At 43.1% G+C, this 19,761-nt stretch overlaps 1 protein-coding gene across 1 annotated transcript; it reads left to right on the top strand.

Moving 5' to 3' along the window:
- Positions 1-3,860: 3,860 nt before the first annotated feature.
- LOC130367300 (extracellular calcium-sensing receptor-like) lies at positions 3,861-18,794 on the top strand. The gene is made up of 6 exons (XM_056569708.1): positions 3,861-4,081; positions 4,633-4,924; positions 6,560-7,390; positions 13,239-13,466; positions 17,619-17,742; positions 17,881-18,794. The coding sequence occupies exons 1-6, from the start codon at positions 3,882-3,884 to the stop codon at positions 18,792-18,794; spliced, it is 2,589 nt and encodes an 862-aa protein (XP_056425683.1). The 5' UTR covers positions 3,861-3,881.
- The last annotated feature ends 967 nt before the right edge of the window (positions 18,795-19,761 follow it).

Below are 19,761 nucleotides of genomic sequence, written 5' to 3'. Positions count from 1 at the left end.
TTGTTTATGTGTCTGTTGGTGCTGCGCTGTCTTTCTTCCTGACGTAATCTCTGGCCTCAGCGCAGCAACGCAAGACTACGCCATCCAATATCACAAAATGCGGGCTCAAAATTAAACAAAAAAGCCTCCAGAGTACAGTTATTCATGGAGCGGTATAGTATGTTTTTAATATTTGTTAATTTCTGAGGAGGGTGGATGGGTTGTTGCGAGATAGTTTGAGTGCAGCAATTTAGTGCCAGGCAGGTAATAAAGGGAAGATAAAGAACTTCGGCTATTAACAAAAGGGAAAACTATTCTGCTTTAAAAAATGCTTTTGTAAGTGGGTCTCCTTGGTTTTGCTTACGTGCGATTTATTTATCAAGGTCGTGTGACTATTTGATAAATAGGTCGCATGAAAGCAAAAGTAAGTTAAAAAAATTATCATATAAAAGCCATACGTTTGAAAAGAATGATAAATCTCTTTCTTAGTGTTTTTATTTTAGCATCGGGTTATGATGGCTGTGTGGTTTTAGGGAAAAAGGTCCTAAATTTGGGATTGCCCCTTTAACCCCTTAAGGACGCAGGACGTACTCAAACGGCCCCTTTTCCGAGTGCTTAAGGACTCAGGACGTTTGAGTACGTCCTGTCAAATCCCGGCCCCCCGCCGCTAGCTGGAGGGGAGCCGATGCCTGCTGAAATCGTTCAGCAGGCATTGGGGCATATCGCCCAGGGGGGTCATGATGACCCCCCATGTCGGCGATGGCCGCAGATCGCGGGACAATTCAGTCCAGCGATCTGCGGCAGATTCCGGGTCAATCGGGTCTCCAGTGACCCGATGACCTGGAATTACAGGCTGTTCGGGACCGTCTCTGACGGCCCCGAACAGCCAGAGCCAGCAGGGGTGAGGTGGCACTGGTGCCACCTCACGATCGCCCTGATTCGTCGGCCGGTTTCCCGGCCGACCAATCAGAGCGCCTGCTGCGGGTGTCACTCTCGCAACCCGCTCCGCCCCTCTTCCGGAGGATGTGAGCGGGTGCAGGACGTGCACCCCGGGAGCTGGGGACCCCGATCCCCGGCGTCAATGTTGGGATCGGGGCCCCAGGAGCGGCGGCCGCGGCGGCGACGACGAGGGACTGATGTGATGCGGCATGGATCGTTGGAGGTGAGTGACAGCCTCCTGCTGTTGCTTAGCAACAGCTCCCAGCATGCAAAAAGGGCATGCTGGGAACTGTAGTTTTGCAACAGCTGGAGGCACATTTTTTCTATGGAGTTGTGTAACTACAACTCCCAGCTTGCACAAACAGCTAAAGTGCATGCTGGGAGTTGTAGTGGTGCATCTGCTGGTTGCATAACTACAACTCCCAGCATGCCCGTTGGCTGTCGGTGACTGCTGAGAGTTGTAGTTTTGCAACAGCTGAAGGCACACTGAGTTAAGTAGCAAACCAGTGTGTCTCCAGCTGTTGCATAACTACAACCCCCAGCATCCCCAGCCAAAGTAGTATGCCTCCAGCTGTTGCATAACTACAAGACCAAGCATGCCCTTCCGCTGTCCGTACTTGCTGGGGGTTGTAGCTTTTGCAACAGCTGAAGGCACACTGGTTGCAAAACACTGAGTTTGTTATCAAACTCGGTGTTTCACAACCAGTGTGCCTCCAGCTGTTGCAAAACTACAACTCCCAGCATGCACTGATAGACCGTACATGCTGGGAGTTGTGGTTTTGCAACAGCTGGATGTCCCCCCCCCCCCCCCCATGTGAATGTACAGGGTACACTCACATGGGCGGAGGTTTACAGTAAGTATCCGGCTGCAAGTTTGAGCTGCGGCAAATTTTCTGCCGCAGCTCAAACTGCCAGCGAGAAACTACTGTGAACCCCCGCCCGTGCGACTGTACCCTAAAAACACTACACTACACTAACATAAAATAAAAAGTAAAAAACACTACATATACACATACCCCTACACAGCCCCCCTCCCCTCCCCAATAAAAATGAAAAACGTCTGGTACGCCACGGTTTCCAAAACGGAGCCTCCAGCTGTTGCAAAACAACTACTCCCAGTATTACCAGACAGCCACTGACTGTCCAGGCATGCTGGGAGTTTTACAACAGCTGGAGGCCCCTTGTTTGGGAATCGCTGGCGTAGAATACCCCCATGTCCACCCCTATGCAAGTCCCTAATTTAGGCCTCAAATGCGCATGGCGCTCTCACTTTGGAGCCCTGTCGTATTTCAAGGCAACAGTTTAGGGTCACATATGGGGTATCGCCGTACTCGGGAGAAATTGTGTTACAAATTTTGGGGGGTATTTTCTGCTTTTACCCTTTTTAAAAATGTAAAATTTTTGGGAAAAGAAGCATTTTAGGTAAAAAATTTTTTTTTTTTTACATATACAAAAATCGTGAAACACCTGTGGGGTATTAAGGTTCACTTAACCCCTTGTTACGTTCCCCGAGGGGTCTAGTTTCCAAAATAGTATGCCATGTGTTTTTTTTTTTTTTTGCTGTTCTGGCACCATAGGGGCTTCCTAAATGCGGCATGCCCCCAGAGCAAAATTTGCTTTCAAAATGCCAAATGTGACTCTTCTGAGACCTGTAGTGCGCCAGCAGAGCACTTTTCACCCCCATATGGGGTGTTTTCTGAATCGGGAGAAATTGGGCTTCAAATTTTGGGGGGTATTTTCTGCTATTACCCTTTTTAAAAATGTAAAACTTTTGGGAAACCAAGCATTTTATGGAAATTATAATTTTTTTTTTTTTAGATATGCAAAAGTCGTGAATCACCTGTGGGGTATTAAGGTTTACTTCATCCCTTGTTATGTTCCCCGAGGGGTCTAGTTTCCAAAATGGTATGTCATGTGGGTTTTTTGGCTGTTCTGGCACCATAGGGGCTTCCTAAAGGTGACATGCCCCTGAAAAACCATTTGTCGCTCCTTCCCTTCTGAGCCCTCTACTTCGCCCGCCGAACAATCAACATAGACATATGAGGTATGTGCTTACTCAAGAGAAATTGGGTTTCAAATACAAGTAAAAATTTTCTCCTTTTTACCCCTTGCAAAAATTATAAAATTGGGTCTACAAGAACATGCGAGTGTAAAAAATGAAGATTTTGAATTTTCTCCCTAACTTTGCTGCTATTCCTGTTAAACACCTAAAGGGTTAAAACGCTGACTGAATGTCATTTTGAATACTTTGGGGGGTGCAGTTTTTATAATGGGGTAATATATGGTGTATTTCTAATATGAAGACCCTTCAAATCCACTTCAAACCTGAACTGGTCCCTGAAAAAAAGTGAGTTTCAAAATTTTGTGAACAATTTGAAAATTGCTGCTGAACTTTGAAGCCCTCTGATGTCTTCCAAAAGTAAAAACACGTCAATTTTATGATGCAAATATAAAGTAGACATATTGTATATGTGAATAAAAATATTTTTTTTTGGAATATCCATTTTCCTTACAAGCAGAGAGCTTCAAAGTTCGAAAAATGCAAAATTTTCAAATTTTTCATCAAATTTTGGGATTTTTCACAGAGAAAGGAAGCAAGTTACCAAAAATTTTTACCACTATGTTAAAGTAGAATATGTCACGAAAAAACTGTCTCGGAATCAGAATGATAACTAAATGCATTTATTAATTGAGTTATTAATGTTTAAAGTGACAGTGGTCAGAATTGCAAAAAATGGCCGAGTCCTTAAGGAAAAAAAGGGCTCAGTCCTTAAGGGGTTAAAGTAAAGAAAAAGATCAGTCTTCACTTGTCTTCTTCTGCTATACCTCCTGAAGAAATGTATAATCCACAAGAAGAATTAACTCTTATTATTTTATTCAGGGGTTCTGGAAAAATACAGAAAACTCTACAATATCGTTTCCATCTATGACTGGTCCAAGATCTGACACCACGATTCTCGCAGATGACGTGGCTTCGGTTCCTGCTCTGTATCTTCTTCTGTGACTGCATTGAATCTAGTTGCAGACTGACCAGCAGCGAGCTGACACCAGATATGTCCTTGGATGGAAATATAATAATCGGGGTGGTGGTCCCTGTTCATGTGGACAAAATATTCCCAAAGGTCAATTACAAAGAGAGGCCTGGTCCTGCCATCTGTAAGAGGTAAGACTGACCGATTGGTCTTGGTAAGGCTTTAGATTAAGGTAAGTCATTACAGTGCCAATTTTGTTCTCTGAAAGGCGTAACTGTCATTAGAACTCACACGGACATGTCAAACGTTTTGATTGGTTGAGGTTTCTTTATGTAGACTAGAGGAACTCGGGGCTGAGCCCTTTACTTCCCAGCTTGCCGCTCAATGTGACAGATGGCTGTCACACCCCTCCCGCAGACTTGCATCGAGGGGGCACGGCCCTGACGTCATGAGCCTCCAGAGCTGCACCTGATGCTCAAATGAACGCCGGGTGCAGCAGGGAGATTGTCGGGGTCCCAAGCGGTGGGACCCCCACGATCAGGCAACGTATCCCCTATCCTTTGGATAGGGGATAAGATGTCTAGGGCTGGAGTACCCCTTTAAAAACCTATAAACAACCCCAACCCTGGTCAACGTAACGTTAACTAAAATGCTTGTGATTTTCTTTAGTATTGTGTGATGTCTAAGTTATTGAAAATGATAGCTTCGGGAAAAATTCACTTCTTGTCTTTATTGTTCTCAGCTTCAGGTTAGATAACTACCAGCGTGTCCAAGCTGTTCATTTCGCTGTAGAAGAAATTAACAAAGATCCCAATTTTTTGCCAAATGTCACCTTAGGATTCCAGATCTTTGACTCTTGTGTAGTCCTCCAGAGAGCAGTGTCAGGAATTTTGCAGCTGTTGAGTGGATATGGAAGACCTCTACCAAATTATCGATGTAACCAGGAGACCCGGTTGGCTGCAGTAATCGGACATTCTGTATCTACATACTCCATTTTACTGGCTCATATACTGGGGTTATACAGGTATCCACAAGTAAGTGCTGGGGCCTCATGACATTAAATCTGACTCATTAGGGCAACCAGTTTTGATATGACCTTTATATAGAGAACATTCTACACTGCTCAAAAAAATAAAGGGAACACTTAAACAACACAATGTAACTCCAAGTCAATGACACTTCTGTGAAATTACACTGTCCACTCAGGAAGCAACACTGATTGACAATCAATTTCACATGCTGTTGTGCAAATGGAACAGACAACAGGTGGAAATTATAGGTAATTAGCAAGACACCCTCAATAAAGGAGTGGTTCTGCAGGTGGTGACCACAGACCACTTCTCAGTTCCTATGCTTCCTGGCTGATGTTTTGGTCACTTTTGAATGCTGGCGGTGCTTTCACTCTAGTGGTAGCATGAGACGGAGACTACAACCCACCCAAGTGGCTCAGGTAGTGCAGCTCCTCCTGGATGGCACATCAATGTGAGCTGTGGCTAGAAGGTTTGCTGTGTCTGTCAGCGTAGTGTCCAGAGCATGGAGCTACTACCAGGAGACAGGCCAGTACATCAGGAGACATGGAGGAGGCGGTAGGAGAGAACACCAAGATTGGCAAAATCACCACTGGTGCCCTATGCTCTTCACAGATGAAAGCAGGTTCACACTGAGCACATGTGACAGACGTGACAGGGTCTGCAGTTGCCGTGGAGAACTTTCTACTGCCTGCAATATCCTCCAGCATGACCGGTTTGGCGGTGGGTCAGTAATGGTGAGGGGTGGCATTACTTTGGGGGGCCGCACAGCCCTCCATGTGCTTGCCAGAGGTAGCCTGACTGCCATTAGGTACCGATATGAGATTCTCAGACCCCTTGTGAGACCATATGCTTGTGCAGTTGGCCCTGGGTTTCTCCTAATGCAAGACAATGCTAGACCTCATGTGGCTGGAGTGTGTCGGCAGTTCCTACAAGAGGAAGGTATTGATGCTATGGATTGGCCCGCCTATTCCCCAGACCTGAATCCGATTGAGCACATCTGGGACATGATGTCTCGCTCCATCCACCAACGCCACGTTGCACCACAGACTGTCCAGGAGTTGGCGGATGCTTTAGTCCTGGTCTGGGAGGACAACCCTCAGAAGACCATCCACCACCTCGACGGGAACATGCCCAGGCATTGTAAGGAGATGATACGGGCACGTGGAGGCCACACACACACTACTGAGCCTCATTGTGACTTGTTTTTAGGACATTACATAAAGTTGGATCAGCCTGCAGTGTGGTTTTCCACTTTGATTCTGAGTGTGACTCCATATCCAGACCTCCATGGGTTGATAAATTTAATTTCCATTGATAATTTTTGTGTGATTTTGTTGTCAGCACATTCAATTATGTAAAGATGAAAATATTTCATACAATTAGTTCATTCATTCAGAACTAGGATGTGTTATCTTAGTGTTCCCTTTATTTTGTTTTTGAGAAGTGTATTAGCCTGGGTGTGGAGTCTCTACAATGAACAGCTCCCACCCTGCTAAACTTGGTATAACTCTTGGTTGCCCATTTATGAGTGGATGTGCTGATATGCTAATTTGCTAGTGTCTTACATTGTGTACCTGTGACGTATTGGTGTTTCTGAATCATTGTTTTCATTCAATTATATTCTTGATTTCCCAACAGATCAGTCACTATTCCACAAGTTCACTTCTCAGTAACCGTGTCCAATTTCGCTCATTTTTTAGAACAGTCCCCAGTGACTCCTTTCAGTCTCAAGGTCTTGCACAGCTTGTGTTGCACTTTGGATGGACCTGGATTGGTCTAGTGGCCCTTGATAATGATTATGGGCAGCAAGGTATCCAAATTGTCAAGAGGGATATAATAAAAGCTGGAGCCTGTGTGGCTTTCACAGAGACCATAATCTCCAGTCAGCAAGATCGAAACGCTCCACATATTGCCAGAGTGGTTAAAGACTCAACAGCCACAGCGGTGGTCATCTTCTCTACTGATATAGACTTAAGCTTTGTACTAGATGAGATGATGAGGCAGAACGTCACAGGAAAAGTATGGATTGCCAGTGAAGCTTGGTCTACATCATCATCCTTGTCAGTAAATAAATATTCAAGACTTCTTCTTGGAACAATTGGCTTTGCCCTCCATAGTGGAAGCATGCCAGGGTTTGGAGATTTCCTAAACAGGATAAATCTATCTATGGTTGTGGGAAACCAATGGATAAAAATATTCTGGGAACAACTTTTTGGCTGCAAATTTCCAGACCAGATGTCCCCCAAAGTAATTTCCAACTCATCAATAAAAGAATGTACCGGCCGAGAAAGTCTTGAGAACTTCCGGAACAGTTACAATGATGTCGCTAGTCTGAGGGTACCATACAACATCTATACAGCAGTTCATGTGGTAGCAAAATCTTTGCACGATTTGGGTAAATGCAGGAAGGGAGATGGACCTTTCCTCAATGGATCATGTGCTGACATTGAGAACTTCAAGCCTTGGCAGGTTAGTGACTTTGACTATGTTCTCACCACCATGGCTGTTGTACAGTTTTTAATATACACAAATGCTTTAAATTCCTAATATACTGTACTAATAAAAAAATTATCTTTCATGAATGGGGGGGGGGGGAGGTCAGGGAGAAGTGAGCCCTAAGCTGTCCCTAAGACTAAACGACGGATCAACAACTTGGAGCCAGTACTTTCCTCTGCTAAAGTGCATGGGTGTCGAAGTCAACAAAACAAACGAAACTGTACAAAGTCGGGGAACAAGTCAGCAACATAACATACTAACAAACAAGGCAGGAAATTGCATACTATGATACAGTTCAGAAACCAGGATCAAGATTCATGGCAGATATGATAATATGAACAAGACTAGATATGGAGATAAGTATACAGCAGACAATACCAGGGGATGAACAGGTTACAGCAATGTCAGAACACTAAACGGGTCAGGAAATCAAGAGCACTGTTTACACTGGACTCAGAACAAGTAACACACTAGACACCCCACTCCAAGCATGGAGGGACATCAATGCTAAAGCCAAATATTCTTCTAGCTAGCGGGCACTCTCAACCGAGTGATCAGGATACGGGCCTAGGAGGAAACAGAAATCCTAAATACAAGCAAACACTGGTACAAGCACAAGACTCACTCACTCCTAGATAGACAGTTTAGCTCAAGGCTCAGAACAGGATTCTATCCTCGGAGACCCAGAATCAAACAAGGTCAAAACAGGACTGACAAAACGCACAGTGTGAATACAGACTAAGGAAATACAAAGCATAAGCAGAACAAACAATACGCAAACACTAAAACCCGACAAAGGTACTAAAACAAGGCAAGCTAAAATCTATATATCTATCTAACAGGAAACTTAGCATATGTGCTCAGATAGACATAGTGAACATATAGCAAACATGGTCGGCGCAACAGATCTAACAACCAGCAAAGAACAGCATATATACTCTCCCAGTGGTGAAGTCAGGAAGGTTAACTCTTTCCATCCCAGGGAGAATTATCACAGCAACTGTTCAGACATAAACCTAATGTCTGAAGGACCCAAAGCAGAAAATATAAAATACAGATAAACGGACATTACAGTATTCTTTACATAGGCCAGCATAAGAGCTGTATACTTATAACAGTTGTAGTTTTTAAATGTGTCAGTAATTTTAATGGCATATCTTAACTCAATTATGAATTATGAAATATTGTCCTAAAAATACTTAAAATAAAAATGATGAAAATTATATGTATATATCAAAATTATGACTTAGTGAATTGCAGGCAAATATAATAGATACAATTCACATCTGAGCCGACTAATTCTCTGATATTACGTATCATGATTATAGAAATGTTAATAAACATTACAAGCTTATGTTAGAATCTTCATACAGTAGAACAAAAAATCTCTAGTCAGTGGTGTTGAGCGCGAATATTCGAAATGCATGTTATTTGCTGCGAATATCAGCAGCGAATATTTAAAATATAGTGACATATATTCGTAATTAATTTTTATGCAAATGTTTGCAAATATTTATGCAAATATTTATCCGAATATGGGCACTTCCAGGCTGGACACTGATGCCTCCCTTGTTTTAGGTGAAAGGTATAATTGCGCATGAGCTCTATGCTAATTGTATTATGAATTTTCACATGAGGAAAAAACGAAACAGAAAACCAACATAGCGAATATGCGAATTTCGCGAACATAGCACGAATATTTGTCTATAGCCTCTGCCTCTGCCGCTCATCACTACTAGTCAACAACTTTGTCACAATTCAGCACTAGGTTAGTTTTGATATCATATAGAAAAGGTATTACTACTCTGCAAGAGGGAACCTCATCTCAAGATAGGCAATATCTAATTTGATATCTGAATATGGAATGATAATTACACTCCGCCCTCTTCTAACCACTACACATCACATGATTCTGGAAATTGGCACACTCCATCTAAGGATGTAGAACATGGAGGTGAAATGTATCCCTCCATCCATTACAAACTATTTTCTACACATGACTTTGGGGTACTCCCATTCTCCAGCCTTCTGAACATTTTGTTCAGAACACTTGGAGCCGGCGGCCGTGATCAAGATGTCATGGTCACGCCCCATGACGTCACTCCTCACCCCCTCTATTCATGTCTATGAGAGGGGGCATGTCGACCGTCATGCCCCCTCCTAAAGACATGAATGAAGCGGGTGTGGCTGTGATGTTATGACCACTGCTGCCGGAACCCGGCATCTGTTTAGGGAGATCATGAAGACCCTTGCCGTGGGACCCCCCGATCATATATCTTATTCCCTAATCTTTAGATAGGGGTTAAGCTGTCTAACAGCAGAGTACCCCTTCAAGACAGATAGCAGAGTTATATGATCTTACTGTGCACTATATTTTCTAGAAAAGGCTAGGAAGCTCCCTATGGTGGAAATTTACTCATAACACTCAATTGGGGAAATGAGAGTCCATCGTCTAAAGCAGTAGTTTAACCACTCAACTACACAGGATGTATAATTATGTCTTGTGCCGCCTCCCGCGATATAACGCGAGGCCACGCGGTGACCCCGCATCATATTGGGTTGGTCCAGGCGGCCATCAATGGCCGGGGCCCGCGGCTAATACCGCACATCACCGATCACGGTGATGCATGTTATTAACCCTTCAGACGTGGCGACCAAAGTTGACCACCGCATTCTAAGTGACACTAAAACCATCCCGGCAGCTCAGTTGGGCTGTTCGGGACTGCTGTGGAGAAATCACGGCATCCCGAACAACTTGCAGGACACAAGGAGGATCCCTACCTGCCTACTGCGTGTCCGATCACCGAATGACTGCTCCATGCCTGAGATCCAGGCAGGAGCAGCCAAGCGGCGATAACACTGATCAATGCTCGTAAGAACGCTTTAAAAGCAGGTAATGGGACCAGGGCATACAGGTATGCCATGGGTCCTTAAAGGGGTTATCCACCATAAGGGGATTTTAGAATGTACCTGGCAGGCAGTAATGGACATGCTAAGGAAGGATCTGTGCTTGTCTTGGGGCTAAATGGCTATGTTGTGAGATTACCATAACACTGTGGCTAGCTTTTTGTGAACTGGTATTTCCTGTTTCAGTTTTCTTTTTTTGACTATAAATCCCATAATTCCATTTTCCTCCCTCCCACACATCAGCCACCCCACCCATTGAAACATAAATGATCTGCATCCATTCAAAAGACCTGTGGTTTTCAATCAAGGTGCCTACAGCTATTGCATTAGTTGAAGATTGATCTCTTTCCCACCAAGCGATCCCTCCACCCATTGAAACAGACAGGCTCCCTGTCATCAGGTCTCGGCCGCATTGCAACCTGGGAAAAATTTGAGACAACAATCATTTTGTATGCTGATAAAAAAAAATATTGGGGTGAAAATCACATAAGAATTGTGAGAAAACCGTCACACACAGGTACAGACACTATATGATGAACTACACTAACTTTACAGCCCTTGTAACATAGCCAAAAAAAAATAACCCTGGAATACCCCTTTAAGTACCAGCACGCGAGGGTGTACCTGTATACCCTGCGTCCTTAACAGGTTAAAAATATTTGTAAGTTTTTACTCCACAAACGGTCTAAAATACTGAATTGCTGTTGGATTTAGGACTTTTTTTTTTTGTGCATAAGGGGAGATTTATCAAAACCTGTCTAGAGGAAAAGCTGCTGAGTTGTCCATAGCAACCGATCAGATTGCTACTTTCATTTTTTGAAGCCTTTTCAAAAATGAAAGGAGTGATCTGATTGGTTGCTATGGGCAACTCAGCAAGTTTTCCTATGGACAGGTTTTGATAAATCTCCCCCATAGATCTTAACCCCTTAAGGACCAAGGACGTACCGGTACGTCCTTGGTCCTGCTCTCCTGATATAACGCGGGGTTACACAGTAACCCTGCGTCATATCACGGCGGGCACGGCGTCATAGCCGGGACCCGCCTGATATAACGCGGGGTTACACAGTAACCCTGCGTCATATCACGGCGGGCCCGTCGAAGCCGGGACCTGCCTCTAATAGCGTGCAGCGCCGATCGCGGCGCCGCACGCTATTAACCCTTTAGACGCGCGCTCAGAGCTGAGCCACGCGGCTAAAAGCGAAATTGAAAGTTGCCGGCTAGCTCAGTAGGGCTGTTTGGGATAGCCACGACTAATCGCGGCATCCCCAATAGCTGACAGGACAGCTGGAGGGTCCCTACCTGCCTCCTCGCTGTCCGATCGCCGAATGACTGCTCAGTGCCTGAGATCCAGGCATGAGCAGTCATGCGGCAGAATCATTGATCACTGGTTTCTTATGAGAAACCAGTGATCAATGATGAAGATCAGTGTGTGCAGTGTTATAGGTCCCTATGGGACCTATAACACTGCAAAAAAAAGTGGAAAAAAAAGTGAAGAAAGATCATTTAACCCCTCCCATATTAAAAGTTTGAATCACCCCCCTTTTCCAATAAAAAAAAAAAACACAGTGTAAATAAAAATAAAAATAAACATATATGGTATAACCGCGTGCGGAAATGTCCGAATTATAAAAATATATAATTAATTAAACCACTCAGTCAATGGCGTGCACGCAAAAAAATTCCAAAGTCCAAAATAGTGCATTTTTGGTCACTTTTTATATCATTTAAAAATGAATAAAAAGCGATCAATAAGTCCTATCAATGCAAAAATGGTACCATTAAAAACTTCAGATCATGGCGCAAAAAATGAGCCCTCATACCGCCCCATACACGGAAAAATAAAAAAGTTTTAGGGGTCAGAAAGTTACAATTTTAAACGTATTAATTTTCCTGCATGTAGTTATGATTTTTTCCATAAGTCCAACAAAATCAAACCTATATAAGTAGGGTATCATTTTAATTGTATGGACCTACAGAATAAAGATAAGGTGTCATTTTTACCGAAAAATGTACTACGTAGAAACGGGAAGCCCCCAAAAGTTACAAAACTGCGTTTTTTTTTTCAATTTTGTCACACAATGATTTTTTTTCCATTTCACCGTAGATTTTTGGGCAAAATGACTGACGTCATTACAAAGTAGAATTGGTGGCGCAAAAAATAAGCCATCATATGGATTTTTAGGTGCCAAATTGAAAGAGTTATGAATTTTTAAAGGCAAGGAGCAAAAAACGAAAATGCAAAAACGGAAAGCCCCCCGGTCCTTGAGGGGTTAATGTAACTCATTATTAAAGAAAAAAAACTGCTGATTATTTTTTTTACTGGAAAAAAGGCCAATTTATGGTTTAAAAACCGCTGATTGTTCTGTGAGTGAACATAGCTTCCGATGCAACACTTATCCTCTTGGAAACCAGTGCGATAAATTCACTAATTTTACAGTAGTCTCAATGCTGCTTTAATGGGGTACTCCGCACCCCTAGACATCCTTTGGATAGGGGATAAGATGTCAGATCGCTGGGGTCCCGCTGCTGGGGACCCCCGGGATCTCGGCTGCTGCACCCACCTGTACGGCTTCCACCTCACACCGGCAACGCTGGAGGCTTCGGAGCCCGACCACAATTGCGGACAAGCGTGACATCACGACTCCGCCCCGTGTGACATCACACCCCGCCCCTTCAATGCAAGTCAATGGGAGGGGGCGTAGCGGACCTCCCATAGACTTGCACGTCCGCCATTGTGGTAGGGCTCCGAAGCCTCCAGTGTTGCCGGTGTGAGGTGGAAGCCGTACAGGTGGGTGCAAGCAGCAGGATCCGGGCGATCTGACATCTTATCCCCTATCCTTTGGATAGGGGATAAGATGTCTAGGGGTGCGGAGTACCCCTTTAAGATAATCAATGTTGTATTGTTTCCTCACAGTTGCTGCACTACATGAAGAAGTTAAGTCTGAACAGGTCCGATGGTAGACAACTCTTTTTCGATGAGAACGGAGATCCCCCTGCTGTGTACGATATAGTGAACTGGCAGCTGAGCCCTGAAGGGAAACTCCAACAAGTCACAGTGGGGAGTTATGATACCAGAATGACCAGTGGGAACGTCTTCACCATTAATACCAGCAACGTACATTGGGGAACTGGAGACCTTGGGGTAAAAGCGCATAGAAGTACTTTTTTTTACTTCATATTTATTGATTTTAAATTATTCTGAACATCTACATAAAACACTTCTATCTAAGACTTCTTCATTGTTTTCAAAATTTCTGCTTGCTGCTCTTGAATGGAATCATAATCACATGACAGGAGGTAAAAACCTGCATCCAAATGATACAAGCGACCAAATCATTATAGGTCATGTTCACATTTACAAAATCAAATCCTATGGGAGAACAGCTCTTTATGCATTCCACAGTGGAGAAAAAAGTATTTAGTCAGCCACCAATTGTGCAAGTTCTCCCACTTAAAAAGATGAGAGGCTGTAATTTTCATCATAGGCATACCTCAACTATGAGAGACAGAATGAGAAAAAAAAATCCATGAAATCACATTTAGACATGAGCCAATTTTAGAAAAATTCTATTTGTCCAATTCGCCAAATGTTCCGAAAAAATTTGGTTCAGTCCGAATTTATTCGTAGAAAATCCGTATTCAAAACGGCTATTTCTGGCCTACAGAGAGCCTCAATAGGGGTGTAGAACACATTGCCATGCTGTAAAACGCATAGGATGTGTGCTAGGTTAGTGAAATAATACTGCTACTCGGTATGACATGCTGAATGACACAGCCTGGAGTTGGCTGCCGCATGAGGAAACCGTATAGTGGCTGAATGACACAGCCTAAAGGTGGCGGAAGCATGAGAAGCCCATATAGTTGCAGAATGAGACAGCCTGGAGGTGGCTGGAGACTTTAATAGGAACAAAATGGTACACCACTTAAATGTACGTATGTGGTATGTACTTATGTGCCCCTGTATGCTTAAAAACAGTATTTGTCTAAAACGCCAGCACGTGTGTACTTTTGGCTGGCCTGTCACAGTATCTAGGCCCTTAAGACTCCAACAGGAACAAAATGGTACACCACTTAGATGTACGCACAGGTTACACTTAATAGGAAATAATACGCTTTTAGTGCTCTGCTCACCCTAACTGGCTGGCTACTATTAGCTTTTCAGTTGGTGTACACACCAGTGCTGCAGCCCACAGTTGCTGTGTACTACACCCAAAATTGCACTTTCTCTCTCAATCTCACTCCCTTCCCTATCAGTGCTTCTAGGCTGGATTTGGGCTTGAGGTGAATCGCTGCTGTAAAAATGCTTTTCTGTGCAACACACACTGCCCTCTGTCCCTCTCTCTCTGCAATAGAACGCTGATGTGACTGGGAGATGAATCGCTGCTGTAAAAATTATTTTCTGTGCAACGCACACTGCTGTCTGTTCCTCTCTCTCTGTAATAAAACGCTGATGTGATTGGCCGCAAGATGGCTGCCGATCATATAGGGCTGTGACATCAAAGGGGTGGCTGGGTGCTGATAGGCTGCATGCTGCATGTGATTCAAGGTCATCCTTCCGTCTTGCCTTCCAGCCTTCCCAGGATTCCTTGTCACATGTCCTCACATGTGGATCCGCCATTTTAGATGCCGGGCCCCTGGAGCCTGGACTGCACTAAATGAAGTTTAATGAAGTGATCCGCACGATCGAATGGCGGCGATATTCGCATTCATTACAAATCAAATTTTTCCTGAAATTTTGAAAGAATTCGGATTTGTCAGATTCGATTTGCTAATCCCTTATTACATTGTCTGCTTTTTTAAGAATGTATTTGCTAATTATGGTGGAAAATAAGCATTTAGTCAATAGCAAAAGTTCATCTCAATACTTTGTTATATCCCCTTTGTTGGCAATGACAGAGGTCAAACGTTTTCTGTAAATCTTCACAAGGTTTTCACACACTGTTGCTGGTATTTTGACCCATTCCTCCATGCAGATCTCCTCTAGAGAAGTGATGTTTTGGGGCTGTCGCTGGGCAACACGTACTTTCAACTCCCTTCAAAGGTTTTATATGGGGTTGAGATCTGGAGACTGGCTAGGTCACTCCAGGGCATTGAAATGCTTCTTACAAAGCCACTCCTTCATTGCCCAGGCGGTGTGATTAGGATTATTGTCATGCTAAAAGACCCAGCCACGTTTCATCTTCAATGCCCTTGCTGATGGAAGGAGGTTTTCACTCAAAATATCACGATACATGGCCCCATCTATTCTTTCCTTTACACGGATCAGTCGTCCTGGTCCCTTTGCTAAAAAACAGCCTCAAAGCATGATGTTTCAACCCCCATGCTTCACAGTAGGTATGGTGTTCTTTGGATACAACTCAGCATTCTTTCTCCTCCAAACACGACAAGTTGAGTTTTTACCGAAAAGTTCTACTTTGGTTTCATCTGACCATATGACATTCTCCCAATCCTCTTCTGGATCATCCAAGTACTCTCTAGCAAACTTCACACGGGCCCAGACATGTACTGGCACTGTATGATTTGAGTCCCTGGTGGCGCAGTGTGTTACTGATGGTAGCCTTTGTTACTTTGGTCCCAGCTCTCTGCAGGTCATTCACTAGGTCCCCCCATGTGGTTCTGGGATTTTTGCTCACCGTTCTTGTGATCATTTTGACACCATGGGGTGAGATATTGCATGGAGCCCCAGATCGAGGGAGATTATCAGAGGTCTTGTATGCCTTCTATTTCCTAATAATTGCTCCCACAGTTGATTTCTTCACACCAAGCTTCCTGCCTATTGCAGATTCAGTATTCCCAGCCTGGTGCATGCCTGTTTCTGGTGTCCTTAGACAGCTCTTTGGTCTTGGTTATAGTGGAGTTTGGAGTGTGACTGTTTGAAGTTGTGGACAGGTGTCTTTTATACTGATAACAAGTTCAAACTGGAGCCATTAATACAAGTAACGAGTATAGGACAAAGGAGACTCTTAAAGAAGAAGTGACAGGTCTATGAGAGCCAGAAATCTTGCTTGTTTATAGGTGACCAATAACTTATTTTCCACCATAATTTGCAAATAAAATCTTTAAAAATCAGACAATGTTATTTTATGGATTTTTTTTCTCATTCTGTCCCTCATAGTTGGGAGAGATGAAAATTACAGGCCTCTCCCATCTTTTTAAGTGGAAAAACTTGCACAATTGGTGGCTGACTAAATACTTTTTCCCCCACTGTAGCTTAATATTTTGACCATAATTGTCATGGCCATAAAATTAAGTATTGGGGTAATTTTTACAACCAAATATGTGCCAAAATATGGACGCATCATTTGTACTTGTTTAAAAAAAATCTCAATTAAAAACAGCCACACAGTGTCCCCCCTCCTCAGCATGACATGCATCCCTCCACCGTGTCCCCCCTTTATCAGCATGTCCCCATTCCTTTGCACAGTGTCCCACCTCCTCAGCCTGCCCCCCCCCCCTTTACTCTTCAGCATCTTAAAGAAAATTATTGCAAGTGATGGGTAATTGCAGGTCCAAATACAGCATCCTGAGTATACACTAGAAGGGGAGGAGGAGGGAGCTTTTTCTTTTCATATACCTTGCTTCCCCATTCCCTCCTTCCTGTTTAGACTCTACATGTTCTTAGATTGCATGGCAGTCAGAAGATAGTAACTGAGGCCATCAGATTCCGGGGGTGGAGCCTGAGCATGTTTAGTGTATTTTACATGATGTATTGCTCCAGTCAGAAATCCCCAGCACACCCCTGGACCAGCATGGATGGGTCTGTGTGACCCAGCGATATAGCTATGGGCAGAAAGGAGGAGGCAGCATATAGTGTAGTGGCAAGGCGGGGCCCTGGCTATGGGGCCTTGTCACATTTGTGATCGCTACGACCTCTAAAGCTACGCCAGAGGTAACATACAATGCACCTGTGTCTGCACATGGACAGTACAAAGATAGAACAAAAAAAGTTCCATTTACTTACAGTGAGTCGGCAAGTACATCTGAAGCACGTGAGATCTCCATAATGGCCAAAGAAAAATAAGATTTTAGCATCTCGAGATTACCTAATTACATAGAATGATTGAAAATAAGACTCATAACTACCAAGTTCAACCAATAGAAAAGAGAAGATGTGGATGAAAGTGAAAGGTCTTGGTTGATGAAGGGGAAGTACTGTGTTACTCTAGACAAGAATTCTCTACTTCTACATAAAAATTATTGTTATTCTGTTCTAAGAATTTGTCTGAGATTGGCATTTTTCCTACCATTACTTGCAAATCATTTAAATATATTCTTCCTGAAAAATTGTTCCCAGGTACCTGTTTCAGTCTGCAGCCCTAGTTGTCCACCAGGCTCCAGGAAAGCAGCCAGAAAAGGCCAACCTTCCTGTTGTTTTCAATGCATTTCATGTTCTGACAGAGAGATAGGCAACCAAACAGGTAAAGGAAAGAAGGTTTTAAACAATAAAATGTTCCGCTTACTTAGTCTATTGTTAACCTCATATTGTAGAACTTCAAAACTACTCATTTAACAACACATTTTGTAATTTATTATTATTATATATTTTTTTTTTGTAGATTCACTACAATGTACAAAATGTCCATGGGATATGTGGCCAAATCCAACCCGTGATCATTGCGTTCCAAAGACTCAAGAATTCCTTTCACATGAAGATCCACTGGGCATCACCTTAACAGCTACTGGCATATCCTCATCATTGGTTCCTGTGGCCATCTTTGGACTTTTTATCCGCTACAGAACAACCCCCATTGTTCGGGCCAATAATTACTCCTTAAGTTGTCTTCTCCTGGTGTCACTGTCTCTCTGTTTTCTTTGCTCTTTAGTCTTTATTGGCTATCCCCAGTATGAGATATGTTTTTTAAGGCAAGTGACTTTTGGTGTTGTATTTGCACTTTGTGTCTCCTGCCTCTTGGCTAAAACCATTATGGTAGTCATCGCTTTTAAGGCCACAAGGCCTGGGAGTCAACTAAGGAAATGGACTAGACCACATGTATCATATCTCGTAGTCATCTCCTGTATCCTTATTCAATTATTTCTTTGTATTATGTGGCTGACATTCTCTCCTCCCTTCCTAGAAGTCAAATCAGAAAGTAATTCTGGAGTACTAGTTATTCAGTGTAATGAAGGGTCACCATTGGCTTTTTGGTCTATGCTTGGCTACCTTGGTCTCCTGGCCTCCATAAGCTTCATTGTAGCTTTCTTTGCCAGGAGACTTCCCGACAGCTTCAATGAGGCCAAGTTCATCACCTTCAGCATGCTGGCCTTCCTGAGCGTCTGGTTGTCCTACATTCCAGCATCTCTCAGTTCACGAGGAAAATATATGGTGGCCATGGAGATCTTTGCTATCCAATCGTCAACCTGGAGTTTGGTCATTTGTATGTTCCTTCCAAAATGTTATATTATTGTATTCAGACCCGACATGAACTCAAGGGAAAAACTGATTGCAAAACAAAAAAATCAGAGGAACTGACATTTGGGGATTTTCTACCTCTGGTTTCAGTGTTTTGTGTAAAGCATAAAAAGTTATGTAATACATTTTTGCGATTTTTTAAACTTAAGATTATATATCCTTATCCTGTCCTTATTTTTGTTTCTAAAGACATATGGGAGATTTATGAATCTTTTTTTTTTTCTTCTTAGTCATCTTTTTTTGGATGTTTTTTCATTTTTTTTTTTAAGTTGGTTTTGCATATTTATTTGCATATTTGTATGCATATTTTTTACTTACAATGTAAGTGATTTCTGAAGACTTTTCTTTGTAGACACTTAATATGCATCGATCATTAATTTATTATTTGTGATTTTTGAAGAATATATGCAAAATTTGAACACGATAATTGAAAAAAAAAAAAAAAACAGCAAACATAGACAACCCTCAGTGGTGCTCTAGAAACCTGCTTTACACAGTGAGAAATGGTGTTGTCATTTTTATTAGTTTTGGTGGAGTTTTTTTTTTAGCACACAACAAAAATGATTTGAAAAATGACATACAAAACAATTCAACTGCTAGATTCAGGCCTTTGTGCAGAAATTTCTGCAGGTCTTGATGTTATGCAGAGATTACGAGATGGATATTAAAAGACCCTTGGGCAGGCGAATCACCCTGTGAGTTGCCAGATTTAGAGTGGCCCAAATGAGACAAGACCAGCAGGGCTCTGAACAGCTTTTTCTTGCTTACTGCAGGCAGAAGAATCATAGTCCACATGGGCCTGGTGCCCCAGATTAATCAGCAGACGGGCACATAGGGAGCAGAAGGGGGATTCAAAGGGAGAGAGGAAGGGGAGCCTGAGATGGAGGATTTGTTGAACACAAAAGCAGGTTTAGGTAGGTAGGTAGATGTGGACATAGTAGCAGGTTGAGAGGGAGCAGATGCAGTCTGTGACAGAAACGGACTCTACAGAGCCGGTGGACCGGGACACTCTGAAGGAGAGCAGACG

The sequence above is a fragment of the Hyla sarda genome, chromosome 4, assembly GCF_029499605.1.
Source record: "Hyla sarda isolate aHylSar1 chromosome 4, aHylSar1.hap1, whole genome shotgun sequence".
In the NCBI taxonomy this organism is placed as follows: Eukaryota; Metazoa; Chordata; class Amphibia; order Anura; family Hylidae; genus Hyla; species Hyla sarda.
Note: the sequence above shows the minus strand (reverse complement) of the source record. Positions and strands in the feature narration are given on the sequence as shown.